Below are 20,667 nucleotides of genomic sequence, written 5' to 3'. Positions count from 1 at the left end.
CTCCTTAAACGTTGTAGATAATCTATTTATATAATTTTGAAGCTTATTATCCATTATAGTTATTTTAAACATTTGATGACTGCATAAAGTATTTTTGTTACATAAAATAATATTCTTTTAAACCTCTCGCTCTAATATTTTAGAATATAGTCATATTTCGGTACATAACTGTGCGGTGGTGTTAAGATTTTTTACATTTATTAATTTTTAAACGCATTTATAAAACCATTAGTATAATTTATTACGAGATAATTTTTATTTTAATTATATAATAATAATTATATTGATAATCTCTGTGATCCCAAATTTGACAAGAATTAGGCATTTTATTATTCAAAAAATCGGCAAGATTAACACATTTGCAGATGATTCTAAAGATATTTATTATAAGCTATGTCTTTGACCATTCAAGTGTGATAAACATCTTATGAATACACGCGCGTCAATATCATTTTACTCCCTACTTCAATTATAGTTTGTCAATTTATGGCTACGGCCCTATGTTGTAGCTTAACCACTGGGGAATGACAAAAGAAATGGCGTATTTCAAAAAAACACTACCTTATCTTAGGTCAATAAATATTATAAAGCAATCATTATTCATAAGATTTTTTTGACACTTGAATGGTCAAAGACATAGCTTATAATAAATAACTTTAGAATCATCTTCAAATGTGTTAATCTTGCCGATTGTTTGAGTAATAAAATGCCTAATTCTTGTCAAATTTGGGATCACAGAGATTATCAATATAATTTTTTATCGTGAATATTTTACAAAAATTATCTCAAAATAAATTATACTAATGGTTTTATAAATGCGGTTAAAAATTAATAAATGCAAAAAATCTTAACACCACCGCACAGTTATTTACCGAAATATGACTATATTCTAAAACATTAGAGCGAGAGGTTTAAAAGAATACTATTTTATGTAACAAAAATACTTAATGAAGTCATCAAATGTTTAAAATAACTATAAAGGATAATAAGGCTTCAAAATTATATAAATAGATTATCTACAACGTTTAAGGAGTGTCCAGGATCATGGTTTGAAAATACGATAAAAACTCAATTTTGACCTACGACGAGCACGTGGGCCGTTAACGGGTTTGTTAATAAGGAAAATCGTCCACACTGAATAAGACCAATCTAGAAGACTCCTTCGTATTCATTACATCCACAAAAATGCACCGTTTTATGCGGTTTACACGCTGGTGGCATCGACGCACCATTCTTCAAAAATGGGGTGAAAGCTCACGTCAAGATCAATGGAAATCCTCGTCATACCATGATTATTTTGATTTAACTATGGATTTATTCGAAAGAACAGTGATTTAATTTCAACAAGATGTGCCATACAGCTATCGCAACCATCGTTTTATTTAAATTAAGTATTGGCGATCACTTGATTTTGAGAAATGGACCTGTCAATTAATTGGCATACACGCTTGTGGAATGTGATATCTCTGGATTACATACTGTGAGGCTTCGTGAAGTCACTGGTATATGCTGATAAAGCAGCAGTATTTAAGGTATTAGAAGCCAACATTTCACGTACTATACGACCGGCAGTGCATTAATAAAAGTAGTCCAAATTGGGCGCCCAGAATTTGCTTAGTTGACAATACTAAGGCTACATGCCCGAAATCATTTTCAAATGTTAATGTTAAGGTGTCGAATTTTCGAAAAAAAAATATTTAAATTTAACTTGTAATCTTTTTTACAATTTAAAGTATCATCAAACTTAAAAAAAACATTTGTAATTAAACATACCTGGTCTAATGGCTTGTATTGTAGATTAGAGCAGCAAGGTTGGGTTAATTCATCATCAATATGGTGGATTGAATTCTCAACAAATTCTCTTTGATGATAACTCCCTCATCATTATACTCATACTTAATATTCATCATATCGTTTTCACGCTTCTAAAAATAGCAACATTGTTAATATTATGTAACAGTATCATCATTACAATTAGCCAAAAAGGGTCTCCCAGAGCTCTTTCTTCAATAATTGGTCGCCTATTGACACGACCACAAAAATGCGCGCCTTCAGCGAGAATTTTTTGCGACGATTTTATGACATCACAGCTTTTTTGGTCCGATCGAGAATGTCGAATCCACGTTAGAATACGCGGCCTACCTCGAGGCCTGACTTACAGCCACTCAGAGTGAACTATGGATGATTTCTTTCAGGTAGACCAAATGGTCTTATAAGAAAAATGTAAGTAAATAAAAAGTCTAGAAATCGAGGTGAAAAATAAACAATTCTTTGTGACCACCTTAGGCGATATCATTAGCTTAACGCTGTAAACTAAAGATAATTTATAACTATAATCTTCTTTGCACTATATAAAATCATTTTGCGTAGGTCCGTAATATTTTGAATTAGCGCGAGAAAATAAAATCAATAACGTAATTAATCTATTTCGGGCAATGTAAAATCTTCAGTAGGATGATGACATTTTTAAAGCATTTGATTGGCTGAATTGACGATCAATTGGCGAGCAGTATAAAATAAAACGTAAATGTCGTCATAAATCTGGAGTGTGATTCGCCAGAAATGTTGTCATTTTTTTCCATCACATTCTTGCTTTACATCCATGTTAAGTGTAAATATGGCAGGAACAACGTGACAGACAGGATACATTCAGGTCAATGTTAGAAGAGTGTTGCCACAATACTGAAAAGTGTTTACCGTCGAAACTAATATCAATTAATAATAGATACAAACACTAACTTGACACGGTGACACACTTCAATAATAATTAGGTATTGTCAGGTTGTTGTCAAAACAAAACAATGGAGCGAAAATGAACATGAGCATTTCCTCAATCATAACGAGATCAGCGCATTTCGGTATTCAAATGGCAAAATGGCCCATCTGCATTTTTTCTATTTTCAAGTTTTCTTCTACAGATGTTAAATACAATATTAATCATCAACGCGGCAAAAGAACATATCTGCCAGTGCAATACAAACAAAATGCTACCCGTATTTTGAGCCAAGCACACGGACATTGCGTGTTATTTGCACCATGCACGGATAGACAAGGCAAAGTCACTCTACGCCTACAGGCCCTCAGCCTCCACTTAATCATCTACCCTTCACATCAGGAAGTTGTACTTCTTTGTTCTGTTCTGTTGTTATACTATAAACTTTATCCTGTGACCTTGACCTCTGTAGAGGGATGTGCTATAGACAATACTTTACAAATATTTTAAAGCGAGTTTTTATTAATAAAGTGTCTGTAGTGGAGCACCGTCAACGAGTGTGTCCACCCCCTGCTTCATTTCTTCACTGGGTGGAATCTTTCTCACGATACTGAGCTAGTTGAATATCAGGGACCACCGATTGGTGGATACTTCTGAGGTACTGGTAACATCCTGCCTCTCGACGCGAGGTTTGCTATCAACCATTGGCGGTCACACCTGAGAGAGGGGTGACACCGCCTTAACTGAACGGTTTTCCATTTTCACGGTCTGTCAGAATTACTACTACTAGCTCAACAAAGTTTTTGTTTCTTATTTAGTACAGGCATTTTTGTTAGTACGAATTAAATTGTTTGTTACTGTATTACTTAGCTTGGTTCTTTACACACAAAATGATCCCAGAATTGCTTCGATCAGATGAGGCATTCTCTCGCTACAGTGAACTCAAGCATTTTAAATCGATCAAAATCAGAAGTTCGCGGACCGGCTTCCTCCGCAGCCTGATGAGGTTAGTACATCACGATTGTCATTTATTTTCTTTCGTAAACCGATTATAAACGATTGCTTTAGTTGATTTCGAGCCTCCTTCAAGGTCGTGCGATTTGATATAACTGGATTATTTCATGTAAAATTTCGTGGAGTCACTGGTTTATGCTGATAAAACCATTGGAAGTCAATATTGTTCGCGATATACGACTAGCAGTGCTCGAATAAGTGACATCTAAATTTGGTGACCAGAATTTTCTTCGTTAAGAACAACTGCGGTGACCATAAAAATATTAATACCATTTAGATATCGATCTTTCGAATATAAAAAAAGTTTAAAATTTGTGTTACTAGTGAACCTGTAAATGAACGTACCTGATCTGCTGGGCTGTATTGTGGATCAGAGGAGCCTTGTTGAGGATTCTCATTATTGATTTGGCGAATTGCATCGTCAACAAATTCTTGTTTGATGATGACACGCTCATTATCATTCTCCGACCTTATATTGATCAGGCTGTCTTCACACTCCTGAAAATAACAACATGATTAATAATATTATATAACGGTATCACCATTGGGATCAGCCAGAGTCAATCCATTTCTGGATAAGACCTGCCACATCTGCATTCTCTGCTTTCAGTGACCACCAATGTACGACTGCATTTGGCAAGTGAATGTATACTTACCGAAAGACATTCCAGCTAACTGCAGCACATTGCGTACTTTATGCTTCCTTTTGTAAACATATCGCACATTGAGATCTATATGGTCGTAACTGCAAATAACATGATCTTGTGTAATTTGAGTTTGAATGTAAAATAATTAACTACAATTTAATAAACTGAAATAGGCTGCAAAAAATTGTACCATGTTAGAATAATTTTGTGTACTTTACCCTACTGTAGTTCATAAATATAAAAATATATTTTTTTTAAATTATATTGTTGATTTTTGCAGTTGCGGCCATATAGTTGACGAACGAGAATTGACGAACAAACTTGCATATGCGGCTTCATGGTTTTAATAGAAAAAAACCAAATGCTCCTTTTTCATATAAAATTTTATTAAAATTAGTGTTTTATATAAAAATTGTTTTATTATAGAAATAAAAAATCAATAAAAATAATATAAAACATAGAGAAATAAAAGAGAACAATAAAAATAACTTAATGATCAGTAAAATTCGAAATATATTTAATTTCAATGTCAGACAATTTAAAAAAAATTGTGTGTGTACTTTTGTACGCACGTTAGAAGTTATACTTCTTTCGCGTAACAAAACAAAACTTGCGACAACCTAGACTCTTCGACTAGCTCTTAATTATCTTGTTATCTTAGACACGTAAGAAAATGGGCCGCCTATTGAAGCACCGTTGGTTTATTTCTATATATTTTAACTTATATTACAAAATTATGTAATTATTTATCGTTTTTTATTTTTAAAGTACCAACTGTCACTCTGACGTTTAATAGTTATTTTAGGTAATTAATTGCTGTTCGGTTATCAGGAATACAGCGGAAAACACATTTTGAAAATGCCCGATATACTGGATTATTTGTTAGTTCGGGTTAGTTTGAGTTAGATTAGGTTGATAACCGAACAGTACCCACTAATTTGTTACAAAAAGTTTTGAAAATAGAATTGGTCTATTCTCACTCCATTTCACGTAGATATTGCTTCCGTTTAGGGTATTTTATGGCTGCAAGTAGTTTTATATTACCTACCTAAAAAGGGCTCACGGGCGATTAATTATATTTACAAATAATCACATTAATTATTGCTTTACGCTCGAATGATTGTGATGTATAAATCACCATATTTAAATATACTTACGTGATTTAACAAAAGATTTATATACCTACTCAATACTGTCTCAAAATATCTGTTTTAGCAATCGCCAATAACTCGAATCTACTCCGCAATCAATAAATGAAACATGTTTGACTGAATTATATTAGGTACCTATAATAGTTCCTTATGAAGTTTCAAAGATGCATTATAAATTCAAACCTTCAATATAAGACGGCATCAAGGGAAGAAAACGGCACATATACCTACGTACAATTGAACGTACCTGATGTATTGGCCTGTAATCTGAATATGAACAACCCTGTTGAGGGTATTCATCATCATATAATGGGTGTGGTATATCTTCAATGATCTCGCGCTTGACGACAGCTGGTTGATTATCACAAGTTTTATTAGAGAGTTCCGCTATAAGGTACTGAAAGAAGCATTATTACATTTTGTAAACACAGTAAAACCAGTAAAGTTTCAATTCACTAAACGTCCATACAACGATGTATAATAATTATATTTAACATGGATTAGTAGATAACCTAACTTATATCACACGTATGTATCATAGCTGTCAATTTGTATAAACATGCAATTATTTGAAACAATGTTTAATATCACCTTATGTTCCTACATAGTATGTAAAAAAGCCACAGTTTACAATATTAAACTAATCATTGTTATTCTCAATCTAAAGTGATTGTAAAGGAATTTAGTTTCCAAAAACTAACCTCGAAATTGCAACTTGAAACGTCCGCATTCTCTTGCGTTACATGAAAGCGAGGATCCGGGTTTTTTGGATGGCTAGTCAGCGTGTCAGACAAAGACTTGCCTTCTATATCGGAGTGTTCTCCAGCACATTCTTGCTGTACATCCATGTTAAGGGTATATATTCCAGAAGCCACGTGTTACGTGACGGACAGGATCCATTTGTTAATGTTAGAAAAGTGTTGCCACAATACTGAAAAATATTTTCCGTCGAAACTAATATTTATAATAGGTCATTACCGAGTCAAGTAGAAAGCCGTTAATTCACAACGACTGATCCTACTTTTTCCGCCGTTATTGTCTATGGATGACCTGTTATTGTTCTATAAAGTGCTTAAATACTGACGCGTCTGTCGTGTTCACACAGGGAAAGTTTGATTTAATAGTTACGTGATAAATAATACACTATCATTAATACGCCTACAAATGTAATGCATACCTATATCAATGCTACATAGTCTTTGGAAATTGATATTACCACCGGTTTTTTTGTGAAGGACTAGTCTGATTTTGACATCTAATGAATAACGGGAATGTATATTATTTATACCTAATTTATTAATATTTGTGATTTGAGATTTTTAAACTTAATTCAATTTGAAACGAGAAAGAGAGAATCAATATGTCAAGCAATCAGGGATCTAATTTTGACAGCTGAACAGTGGACCACTTGTTGCTTGTGCAAAAAGATATACTCAGGCTTGAATTATTTAAAGATGGCGCTGAATAGGTACAATTACACTTGACACACTTCATTAATATGAATGAAATAGTATTTGTATGTTTCGTTGTCAAAACAAAACAATGGAGAAAAATGAAAATGAGCAATGCCTCCATGTCTTATTTGTTATACTTACTTTTGATCCTTGACTGAATGGGTAGGCAATAAAGTTTCCCTACTTTATTGTATTAATAGATTTAATATAAAGGTTGAAAATAACAGTGCAGGTATACGTTAGTGTGTATTTGACATTGGTGAATACGAGTTTAGTAGTGCATGAAAATCTCGAAACGCAAAACCCGAGTGGAAAAAAAATTCTCAAATAGAATAGGACATAACTAAAATCCTATAAAACACAGTTTATTGTTTGATCGCTTCCTCGGAATAGACGTTTCAGAATTTCGGCCATTGATAATAAATAATTACGTATTCTGGCAACACTTCTCTAAAATTAATGTACCTTGGATGAATCCTGTTTGTCACGTTCTTCCTGACATATTTACCATTACAATGGACGTAAAGCGAGAATGTGATGGAGAACAGTCTGAAGAAGAAGGCAAGCTTTTGTTTGATACGCAGATTAGCCACCCAATCAGCCCGGAAGTTCGCACTCAAGTAAAGCAGGAGAATGCCGACGTTTCAAGTTGTAATTTCGAGGTTAGTTTTTTGAAACTGATTTTTTTAGATCGGAAATAACAACGATTGGTGTGTAATAATAATATGTTTCTTTTTTTACAAACTGCGTAGGAACATACGATGACATAAATATTGTTTCAAAAAATGACTCGATTATACTATTTGACAGTTACGATACATTTGTGACATGTTAGGTAGGGTCACCTACTTACTAATTGAAGTAATTATAATTAGTATACATTTTTATATGCATATTCTATGAAGTTTCCGCATTATGAGGTTAGTTTTTTGTAACTGTTTCCTACGTCGTCTTTTACAACCATTAATATGGAATAACAACGATAAGAATAAGATTATATTACAATGTTGCGTTTTTGACAAAATATGTAGGTACATTACGATGATATTAAACTTTGTTTCGAGAAATACAGGTAATGGTGCCTTTCATAACTTTATTTTTAGACTAAACATAACCTGACCTTACCTAATCTAACCTAACCCAACCTTAGTGTGTGATAATGCTGCATCCAGCGTAAACGAAGCCGTAAGATTCTTCTATAAATAATATATTTAAAGTTATGCCATAAATGCATTCAATATTAATTTTGGTTAGACAGGGCTTAATAGATTATAGAAAACTAACCAACACCATCTGTGATTTAATATATTATTAATTTAACCAAAATAAATATGACTGAAAAATTGTGCACTGTTTTTCTCGAATCGCACATAGCATAACTTATTAATATACGAGTATTATGGTTTACTTTAGGCAGGGTTTAATAGAATTTTAAAAACTAACCGGCAACATCTGCAGTTTGTATTCTTAGTTTAATGAAGGTAAATAAGTAGGTATGTGCTTAGTGTGCACTATTTATATTGGATCTAAACAGCGTACTTCCACCTAGATTAATAATATGTACATATTGACAACATGTTATATAAACGTTGTTTTTTTCAGTTGGCTGCGACGAATGTCACTGAGACTGACATAAAGCATGAGTTCACCGAAGACGAAATGCCAACATTTTCTGATGAAGATCCTCAACCCGGATGCTCGCATTCAGATTACACACCTGGGCATGGGGTACATTCAAGTTTATATATTGTAACATTTGCTTCTCTATTCGCCGATTTATATCGAAGGTTGACGTTTAAAATTTCAATAAATCCCCATAATATTCCAGCCAGTCGTATCAGCCATCTGTAGCGAGGGGTGGAGATAGGCTGTTAAGATCCGCCATAAATAGTTTACATTGAACTTTGCTAGTCATACGTTTTTGTTTTTATTGAACTTAACTTTTGTAGTCATTGTAGTCTTAGATCATAGAAAACAAAAAACCTTTGACTGAAAAACTTTAATATGCACCAATTAAGTCGACTCTTAACATTCTACTTCCACCCTCCGCCGCTGATATAATGTATATAGTTGGCTTCTTATATATATGATTTTATTTGTAATTTACACAAGAAACAATTGTGTCTATGTAAATAGATTGAACATGAAGTGACGTCCCTTGGCACAGTACATATGTACCGCCTTTGATAAACAGACTAAAAACGACCCCCTATTTTTTGAGATATTGCCGCCGATAAGTAGTGTTCATTTTTTGCACTTGTTTTAAAATAAATAACAAATAATGTTATTATGCACCTACAAAATAATATACTTCCCATTGATTATTAAGTAAATATTCAGCTATCGACGATAGTTTATCAAATTTATGCATTAAGGTATTATAATTGTTACAATAGGTTAGCCGCCTAAACTGTCTATCTCACTCTAAAAGTTAACACAGCCAAGAGAGGGGCTGTTTAAACAGAGCACTTTTTGTCAGTTTAGACCAGTGCTCCGCAACATTTTCTCACCCACGGCACACTAAAGGTCTTCCCAGAATTCCGCGGAACACCACACGTAATACAATTTATACACCAAACCATGGACTTGAGGCCAGAATCTTCGGTATCCCGCTACCTATCGCTAAGGTTAAAGACAATGTTATACTTCAACATAGCGTTTTTCGAATGGTGTTCGAGATAAAATTAATCGTATTGATTCTATGTTTAGCGATTTTTTTGTATTTATTAATACATCCACATGAATTATGGTAAGTTGTCGGATAAACAATAATAAAGTATTTGTCGAACATTGACACAATATTAATAAATTGTATCACACAATCGTATGTGTTAAAATATTAATGCCAGCGAAGTATATCAGCGCCGCAGACCACTTTTTTGGCTATTAGGGCAAATTTGTAATTTGCGTTTATCTCACTTATCTGCTTGACCTGCCACGCCACCCCCCTGAGCTTGTGGGGGATATGCACCAAAATTACATGATATACTTATTTGATAAATAATTATATATACATAACGTAAACAAAGAACCAAACATATTGCCATGTATTTGTATTATCAATAAAATAACATTTTATATGATACCTGAGCTTGTTGCAATGAACGTAAAAGTTTTTAGCGCTACTTTACTAAGTTTGATGGCCTTGATGTTTTTGAGACGGATCCAAAATTTATTGCTTGATTTCATTGGTCTGGTAGGTCCTTCGGTACATTTGTAGAGATCCTTGTCTTAACTCTTTCTAATCTATCAGATCATGTCAATATATTTTCATTCTGACCTTGCATTATTTTATGAAGTTCATGCAGGTGCTCAAATGTATTATCAGCCATGTACGCAAATTTGGCTAATAAGTAAGTAATGTTTTTTTTAAGCAATGCTCCGCGGCACACCTAGTATCGTCTCGCGGCACACTGGTTTCGGAGCACTGGTTTAGACGGTTAACTTATTAACCGCATCAATATAATATATTATATTAATATTATTTATATAATAAACTACCTTCGATAGCAGCCGATACGCCTTGCGTATAGAATAGACCCACCGGAAACACAAAATTTTATCTGTTTTGTGATTACACATAGGTTCTTACTAATATTTTCTTGAATTAATCTATGATCTTGTAAGCTTTCCTAATCTAAGTCCGTGAAAGATTGTTGGACCTACCTACGTAATAAGTCACTTTTGCTAAACTGCCTCTTATACCCCGCTTACACGTGCATGGGTAAACTGCTGACAGTACGTATTATCGCGGGCGTAACAAGAACAGGTACCTATACGTAAACTCGCATTATCGTGCAAGATGCAAGATTGCATGCATGTATCATAAGAGTTCAGAAGGTTCTGAATGTTCACGTAAAAATTAAAGGTGCGTAGGTGTGCGCATGTGAAATGTAACGATAGTGGCGAACCTGCCGAAAGAAATACGAACTACACCGCACAGAATATTTTTACGTCTATCTATTATCTACAAACTTGTCCGAACCTGTCTGAATCTGGCAAAGATCACCAAAACGATGATTTCATCGCGTCTCGCATACGCATGAAAAATGAGATTGGAGAGACAGTCAGCCCTTTTACGTGTAAATAATTATTATCGCGATAGTTTAAAATACACACTATTGTTGCAAGTAAATCCATGCACGTTTTCAGGCACTTTACGTTTAGGAAATTCTATCAATCTATACAATATCATCAACAAATGAATACATAACTTATTAGTGTTTTTCATTGACGAATAAATTTATCAGAATAGTTCATTTCAGCAAAACAAAAAGGATTTATCATTGAGTTATTTTAAATTACGACTTACTGTTTCGCTCAGACCAGATAAAGATAGATATGTATGATATAACATTTTATATGTGTAAATTATATTAACCGATTCATTCCTTCTTGAGAGTGTCGCTCTTTGGATAACTGCCGTCCCTATACAACGCTCAGTCTGCGTGCCCTCACGAATTCAAAAGTATGATATATTAAAACTTTGTTTATACTGTTGATCGAGACCGCTTGATGAAATTTGAACATGAATTCGTTCCCGCACTTTCAGGTGAGCGTAGTTATGCACAAAGCAGCCGAGTCACACAAACCTCAAACAGAGATAGAAGCACTTTTATGTAAATTGTGTTTCTTTAAATCAGCAAAGCCTCTGTATACTGTGTATACTTTTTGAATGATAGATATTATATATATAAATATAATTTTGTATAACTTTGAAGAGATAAAAGCATATAATATATGAAATTTTGGTGTTTAGCAGTCCAGGTGTTTTGAGTAAAATGATTTTTTTAGAATGTGCATTCTGCAGAATGCAGCCATCTCTTATTTTTGTAAGAAAAGTCTTTATTTTTGTTTATTTTCTTTAAAAATAGCCTTCTAAGTTACTAAATTATTATGGGAATTTAGAAATTCTGAAAATAATTCGAAAACTTGTAAATTATACATCAATAGCTGCCTGGCACTATTTTTTATATGAAAAATCTGTATATTATATTATATATAATAAAATGAAAAACATATAATGTAATAGAGAAAATAATGTTTATTAATTGAATGTAGAAAAACACACCTTACAGTCACGATTTTAAAAATTTACGTAAGTATATAATATCATTTGGCTGCTTTTTGCAGAACGAATATTTCATTGTTTTAGAACGCATTTATATGACATTTTTGTATGACAGAAGCTTGGTTGCTTTATGCAAATCAAAAATGCCATATTCTGCCATTTGCAAAATCTTTAAAACGCATTTATATGAGATGTTTGTATGACAGCAGCTTGGCTGATTTGCGCAGAACGTAAAACAAACGTGTGAGATTATGGAAATCACAATAACTCATTTTTTTCAAAATTGTGGCTTGGCTGATTTGTGCATAACTACGCTCAGGTATAAATCTACGTTCCCGAACCCCGGTATAGTCTGTAACACTGAATACAACACTTTATAACCGTAGCCAAGATACGATCGTTCTAGTAAATATTAAAACATTGTTTATACTTTTGAACGAGGTCGCTTGATGAAATTTGAATATTATAAACTCTCTCAATTTGAATATTGTTTGTGACATTGGTTACGCCTTTTAGCATCTTCCGACAGTATGCACACTCTCCAATAACACACTGACACAGAAATTACTAGTTACTACACGAAATTTAAAATTTTTTTTCGAACAGGGTGCAAAACTGCCTCATAGTATGTACGTTTTTCTGGCATCTTAAATTATTTTATCAAGAAATTTTAGAAATAAACACGCTAAAGTGAAACTATCTTATTCACATCAATCTAAAATTTTGCATTCGAAACTATAATAGTTTTATACGTATTTCCAAGAGTAGTACCACAATCGTGTCATTGTTTATTTTGTGAATTTTCTTTTGATGTTACATGTAGGTGCAGTTTTTTAAAAACTATTTATGGATCGTTCCATAACATTGTTTGTATTTAATATCTATGACGGTACTATTACCATTTCTTAATGGCATTTTCATTCTCACGTCACTTAAATGTCTGAAGACGCGAAAGCCAAAAGCTTCGAAAAAATTGCTCAAATGGAACAGTTTAAAATCTAATTTAATAAATAATATTGACTTCGATTATTTTTTTTTTCTAGTTTTCTACTAAAGGCGTTTTCACGTCAAGGCATCACGATATATACAGTCGTCGACAATTCTTGCCTGATGGAATCCAAGATAAAATGATACAGTATTCAGAAGTGACGATAGATGAACAAAACATTAAAGGTGAAATCTCAGAACGAGAGACTCCGAAAGAACTTACACTTAATCTGAGAAGAGTAGTACATTTTTCACGTAACTTGATTTGCAGCTTTTGTAACGCAGTTTTTGGATGCGGAAGTGCTCTAAAAAATCACAAAATGGTTCACACGGGCGTGATTTCTGATCAAAACGAAGAAATTATATTCTCTCAACTAGATCATCTCAAAGCATATAAAATGGCACATACTGGTGAAAAACCTCATAAATGCAAGATTTGCTCATATAGCTGCTCGCAATTAAGTAGTCTTAAAAACCATGAAATGACGCACACCGGTGAAAAACCTCATAAATGCAAGGTGTGCCCTTATAGGTGCTTGTTTCTTAGTTATCTTAAAATCCATGAAATGACACACACAGGTGAAAAACCTTATAAATGCAAGGAATGCCCATATAGATACTCGCGACTTAGTCATCTTAAAAGCATGAAATGACACACACAGGTGAAAAACCTCTTAAATGCAAGGTATGCCCATATAGATGCTCGCAACTAAATGATCTTAAAAGACATGAAATGACACACACAGGTGAAAAACCTCATAAATGCAAGTTCTGCCCATATAGATGCTCGCGACTGAGTTATCTCAAAAACCATGAAATGACACACACAGGTGAAAAACCTCATAAATGCAAGGTATGCCCATATAGATGCTCGCAACTGAGTGATATTAAAATCCATGAAATGACGCACACCGGTGAAAAACCTCATAAATGCAAGGTATGCCCATATAGATGCTCGCGACTTAGTAGTCTTAAAATCCATGAAATAACACACAGAGGTGAAAAACCTCATAAATGCAAGGCATGCTCATATAGATGCTCGCAACTAAGTAGTCTTAAAATCCATGAAATGACGCACACTGGTGAAAAACCTCATAAATGCAAGGTGTGCCCATATAGATGCTTGTCACTTAGTAATCTTAAAATCCATGAAATTACACACACAGGTGAAAAACCTCATAAATGCAAGTTCTGCCCATATAGATGCTCGCAACTAAGTAGTCTGAAAAACCATGAAATGACGCACACCGGTGAAAAACCTCATAAATGCAAGGTGTGCCCTTATAGGTGCTTGTTACTTAGTAATCTTAAAATCCATGAAATTACACACACAGGTGAAAAACCTTATAAATGCAAGGAATGCCCATATAGATGCTCGCTACTTCGTCATCTTAAAAGACATGAAATGACACACACAGGTGAAAAACCTCATAAATGCAAGGTATGCCCATATAGATGCTCGCAACTAAGTGATCTTAAAAGACATGAAATGACACACACAGGTGAAAAACCTCATAAATGCAAGGAATGCCGATATAGATGCTCGCGACTTAGTTGTCTTAAAAGACATGAAATGACACACAGGTGAAAAACCTCTTAAATGCAAGGTGTGCCCATATAGATGTCCGCGACTTAGTAGTCTTAAAATCCATGAAATGACACACAGGTGAAAAACCTCATAAATGCAAGGTATGCCCATATAGATGCTCGCAACTAAATGATCTTAAAAGACATGAAATGACACACACAGGTGAAAAACCTCTTAAATGCAAGTTCTGCCTATATAGATGCTGGCGACTGAGTTATCTCAAAAACCATGAAATGACGCACACCGGTGAAAAACCTCATAAATGCAAGGAATGCCCATATAGATGCTCGCGACTTAGTAGTCTTAAAATCCATGAAATAACACACACAGGTGAAAAACCTCATAAATGCAAGGCATGCCCATATAGATGCTCGCAACTAAGTAGTCTTAAAATCCATGAAATGACGCACACCGGTGAAAAACCTCATAAATGCAAAGTGTGCCCATATAGATGCTTGTCACTTAGTAATCTTAAAATCCATGAAATTACACACACAGGTGAAAAACCTCATAAATGCAAGTTCTGCCCATATAGATGCTCGCAACTAAGTAGTCTGAAAAACCATGAAATGACGCACACCGGTGAAAAACCTCATAAATACAAGGTGTGCCCTTATAGGTGCTTGTTACTTAGTAATCTTAAAATCCATGAAATTACACACACAGGTGAAAAACCTTATAAATGCAAGGAATGCCCATATAGATGCTCGCTACTTCGTCATCTTAAAAGACATGAAATGACACACAGGTGAAAAACCTCATAAATGCAAGGTATGCCCATATAGATGCTCGCAACTGAGTGATCTTAAAAGACATGAAATGACACACACAGGTGAAAAACCTCATAAATGCAAGGAATGCCGATATAGATGCTCGCGACTTAGTTTTCTTAAAAGACATGAAATGACACACAGGTGAAAAACCTCTTAAATGCAAGGTGTGCCCATATAGATGCTCGCGACTTAGTAGTCTTAAAATCCATGAAATGACACACAGGTGAAAAACCTCATAAATGCAAGGTATGCCCATATAGATGCTCGCAACTTAGCAGCCTTGATGCCAATGTCTTTATCAATATGAACCTATGTTACATTTTTATTTAGTGTCCAGCATTAAACATATATATTTTTAAGCTATTTTTTGAGGTTTTAATATCCAATTTCCTCACATATCATGTTAGTTTATCTTACCATGTAATTACAACATATTGGAACATTACATGGCAAAACATGGTCACTTGGAAAATCTGGAAAATCTTTTTTCTACTAAACGTGAAGAATCAAAACTTTGAAATACTTATTCTATATCTAAAACTCATTTCGAATACTTCGTTACATTATATTATTTACAAAAGAATATTCACCAGAAAGATTCAAACAATCTCAAAATTTAAAATAGCTCTCCTGCACAATTAACAAAAGTGCACATATCAGGTTTTGCCATCTGAACACTGAATTTATAAAATAAAGTTATTATTGTAATCAATTACTTTATTCGGTAATTATGCAATATTTAGCGTATTATAGTTATAAATTACAGTATTTTCTTAATGCTTATTTTCTCAAGGCATACGTCATCTCAACCACGCAGCACGATCCGTCCATCCCTTACATTCCTTATAAGTTACTAGGTACATATTTAGTTATTAATTCCTTTATTAAAACTTATGACTGAACATTTTATTTCTTATTACTTGCAAATATTTTATATAAAACAAATCCGCTATGTTTTTAGATTATTTATTTCCATTCGTCATCTCGTGTACTTTATTGTTACCTACCTCTTTTCAGGATCTTTGAACATCTTTACTTTTATACATCGGGCGAAGGATTTTTCCTAAGGATAAAACATTAACGTAGTTGAGCAGGGAATCAAATAAGGTGTTTTATTTAATCATTTATAGAGATCAGAGGAACGGTTCGGCCGGTTTTTTTTAATATTTATAAACACCAAGAAAAGCCTTTTGATAACAGTTAGGTGTCAAGGCTATCAAGTCAAGGGTCACAATAAAAAAATATTTAGTACAAAAAAATTATGAATAGTTGAAGTAGAATGAATAGTTGAATAGATCATTATAATTCTTATAAACAATAAAATAGGTACTACAATCAAAAAGTGTAAAAACGTCAACTCCGACTCATTACCGAGTTACCGAAAAGACGGAGCTGATTCGGCTTCATCAGCTTAGGTTCGCTCTTCACAAGAAGTACGAACATATTCGAATTTGACCGACATGTCTACCAATCTAAATTTTCGCTGTATCACGAATTGGATATAGCCGCCGATAACTGTTTAATGTATGGAATGCCTTCCGTATTAATTTGGACGATGAAAATAATGGAAACGTTCTAAAGTGATGAGAGTTAAGAATAGACCTGCTGGAAAAATACTTCTACTTCAATAATTTATAAAAAAGTCTCCGATTTTTCTTATTTGAAAGAAGACATAATGTCACACTCCTCTGGAGGCCTGGAGACTCATAGTACCTAATGGTCGATAACGAGAAGAAAATATCCGGCAACGTTTTTTGTCAGAACGCAAAAAAATGCAACGCTTCATTTGTGTCCACCGCTTTTATGATAGGAGATAGTTTGTAGCGCTAAAGCGCGTCTCGCTGAAAGTGAGATCAAAAGCGAAAAGTTTTAGGCTTCCAGAGATTGTAATTGTTAAAATAATATACCTCTCGCCTTCCGAAATATAAAAATCGCTGTTTTAGACCATTCAGAGGTGTTTATTTGTTCACTCCCAAGTCCAAATAACAGACGATGACCAGCAACCAGCATACCGAGCGAAGAAAGAGAATGCATCTTCTTCGCTCTGACAGGAGATAGAATTAACTAAATGGGTTACAATGATGAATCTCATATCGTTGTAGGTAGTTTTCTTGTGCGAACAGGTGCTACTTAATATGAATGGGATAGTGTGAATAAAAACGATTGCAACAAAATAGGTTTGCGATTTTCTTTATTTATATATAAAATAAAATACATATTGTCACTAAATACAGATTTTAACGAAGCTATCGTCATACACAGCAGGTTGGTACCTTCCACTTGTCAAACGGCTAAAATGTTGGGTTCATTCATTCAAAACAAAAACTTCCGTCGGCTGACATTTTATTTAGAAAGAACCAATTCCAATCTCTTTGGACATAACTATTATTCCCATAACAAGGCACACTCTTAAAAACTAAGAGGAGCATCCATAGAACATTAAATAACACCAATAATTATTTACAGACATAAACGAAAATACGATGACAGTTGTACATTGTTTTTGTATTTAGTGACGTCACACGTATTACGATTCAATTATGTCTTTACCTACAAGCGCATCTATTCTATACACAAGACTGATATCCGCCGCTATCAGCAACTATCGAGGGTAGTTTTTCATTGTTTTGTATCGAAGTATTAGCACTTATTGTGACAATTACAAGAAGTTGGTTGTAATTGTTACAATACGTGCTATGTTTTAACAGCACCTCTCTGTGTTAAATTGCATAGCGAAATAGCCAGTTTTGACTGTTTAGACGGCTAACTTATTGTAATTGTTACAAAACGTGCCAATACTTTGATATAAAAATGAAAAACTACCCTCGATAGCAATTTTGTGTACAGAATAGATGTACAAAGGCACCTAGCGCAAAAATACGAAGCTTGCACACATTAATTTTTTTAGAAAAATCCATGGTTTTTAAAATAATTATAAAAAATATTAAAACTATGAATGAGTGAAAAATCTCTCAAATACAATATAGAAAACTTAATAAACTCAATTTTAATTATACCTTAATATTACCTACCTAATAATAAGATGGGGTCCTTTGACAAATTTTACATTTTATAACATTTTTTACAATTGCAAGTTTACTTTTGACTTAAAATAAAAAATATTTTTCTTTTCAATGTTTTCAGATACCTAAATATTCATTAATTGATACAGTTGAAATTTAAATTATCAAAAAAATGTCTATCACCTTAAACCCAGCTAAACCAAGCCATTACCGAATATAATTTGTCAAAAAAAACTCATCTATCCATAAAATATCTAAAATAATGCCATTTAATCATACATAAAATACGATATTTTATAGATAGAATAATATTTTTAGCGACTAAAGTTTGGTTTAGGCATGGCATGAAAATTAAAAAAAAAAAAAAAACAACGTCACACGAGTGGAATATATTTATAATTCAACTAAAATAAATAAATATGATGAAAAAGTGTCCACCATTTTGTCGGGTCGCTAAAACAAAGCTATGAAATAGCTAACACCCACGATGGATGCGGGGCTAAAGCACCGGCAGTCCCTGGTTAAATCCTGGGTTTGGCATGTACACATATTATTTTTCAATTTTTGTAGGGTCAGAGTATGGACTTAATAGGATGAGCAAGTGGCTGACCATTTCTCGTAAAAACAAAATCTGTTGTAGGCCCATGGGTTAAATTATAGATAATATAGGATTTAGATACACTTAAATTTATGTCATAAGACCTAACTTCCACTAACACAAATCCAAAATACAACAACAACAAACAAGTGGGTTTGAAACTTTAATAATATTACGTCGCTATAGAATGGGCTACAAATATATTAATTGTTTACGTTATCAGTGTTGATGATAAAAATGACGTACGCACATTCGGTCCCTTCTTGACTGACCATTATTTCAAAGTATTTACTACAGATACTCTATCCTAGCTAATTAGTGAACGGGTAGCTAACGCCTTTATTGGTATAATATTATATAAAAATTATGTCCCAAAAATGCGGGATTTTTTTAAAATTAATATGTCGTGAAATATGCTAGACGACTCATAGTGTGATTAGAGTATGAAATTATCATAATTCACTATTATATTTGCTTATACGCACGCAAGCATTTTACTTATATTATGTAATAAAATATTTATAATTCAACACGGAATCGACATTCACAATCCGACCAAAATAGTTGTGACGTCATAAAATCGTCGTAAGAAATGCTGGCAGAAGGCACGCATTTTAAGGTCGTGTCATTAAGTAGGTAGATAATGTCTAATTGTACAGTGTTTGACGCATACCAATAAAGGCGCAGTACCAATTGTTTGAAACTAAATGCGTGTAATCATTCGGTCATATTATCATATTAAATGAAGTGTGGACAATTCACGTCGTAGGTTATTTGCGCGTCTTAACACATGGCATGCGTTAATTCTTCTTTAAAAAGAGTAAACATGGCCACAGCGTTTCTGTCAGTGTATTTGAATATGTTTCCTGTCTGCAGTAAAATACAATATATACTTATTATTATGATGAATGTAGCATCTGATCTTTGCAATGTTGGCTTTTAAAATAAGAACTGTGTGATGAGGTAAAACCCTTCTTTATAAAAACGTCACCAATTTCATATCACAAACATTACCTCAATAACAAACATACCGCTGATAAAAGTTTGCAATCCTTGAAAAATATTATAAAATAAATAACATTTCGCAAACGATTTCTGCGGAAGGCGATCTTCGAATACCTGCCTGCGCCCAAGGCTATTTTCTGTCCCCTAGCCTCGGCCGAGCCAAGGTCGCTTCGATCCCAAGCAACGGTACATTTTCAAAACCCAAAAAGACCTGAGAATATTCGGGAATTTAGCTATACTTTTCAGACTTCCTACGCATCTCCCTCCCTCTCTTCACAAGATAATAATTAGAGATATTTTCCAATCAGTATGAAATAAAAATGCGAAAGCGGTAGTACCACGCAAGGGTCCACTGCCCACGCGGCGGATATACCATGCCAACAGAAAGCAACGCTTGTTTCAACATTATAAACCAGTGTAATCCTTTTGTGTTATAATAATCCATATAACCACCCTTCAAGCAGACGGTGAAACTAAAAAGGTGGGTCATTGTTACTCAAGATAATGAACCTAAAAAATAATTATATAATATTTCTATATATATTATTGGTTAAATTAATAGAACGCCAAATTTATAGTACTTCCTCAAGAGACAATTCTAAAGTTAATAATGTCCTTTTGAAGAGGACGAAACCGGTCCAGA

At 33.7% G+C, this 20,667-nt stretch overlaps 1 protein-coding gene across 2 annotated transcripts in view; it reads right to left on the bottom strand.

The window, feature by feature from the left end:
* LOC147077327 (uncharacterized) overlaps positions 1-20,667 on the bottom strand; it is a 233,451-nt gene that overhangs the window by 109,186 nt on the left and 103,598 nt on the right. The window contains exon 4 of one of the 2 annotated variants that reach the window (XM_085940797.1): positions 5,773-5,876. The exons of the other annotated variant lie outside the window; for it this stretch is intronic. Within the exon in view, the coding sequence (XP_085796923.1) occupies positions 5,773-5,876 (104 nt within the window). The remainder of the gene's footprint in view (positions 1-5,772; positions 5,877-20,667) is intronic. 2 annotated transcript variants of the gene reach the window in all.

Source organism: Rhyacophila brunnea, unplaced genomic scaffold (assembly GCF_057557595.1).
Source record: "Rhyacophila brunnea isolate RB1 unplaced genomic scaffold, BYU_Rbru_1.0 scaffold_13, whole genome shotgun sequence".
NCBI classification, from domain to species: Eukaryota; Metazoa; Arthropoda; class Insecta; order Trichoptera; family Rhyacophilidae; genus Rhyacophila; species Rhyacophila brunnea.
Note: the sequence above shows the minus strand (reverse complement) of the source record. Positions and strands in the feature narration are given on the sequence as shown.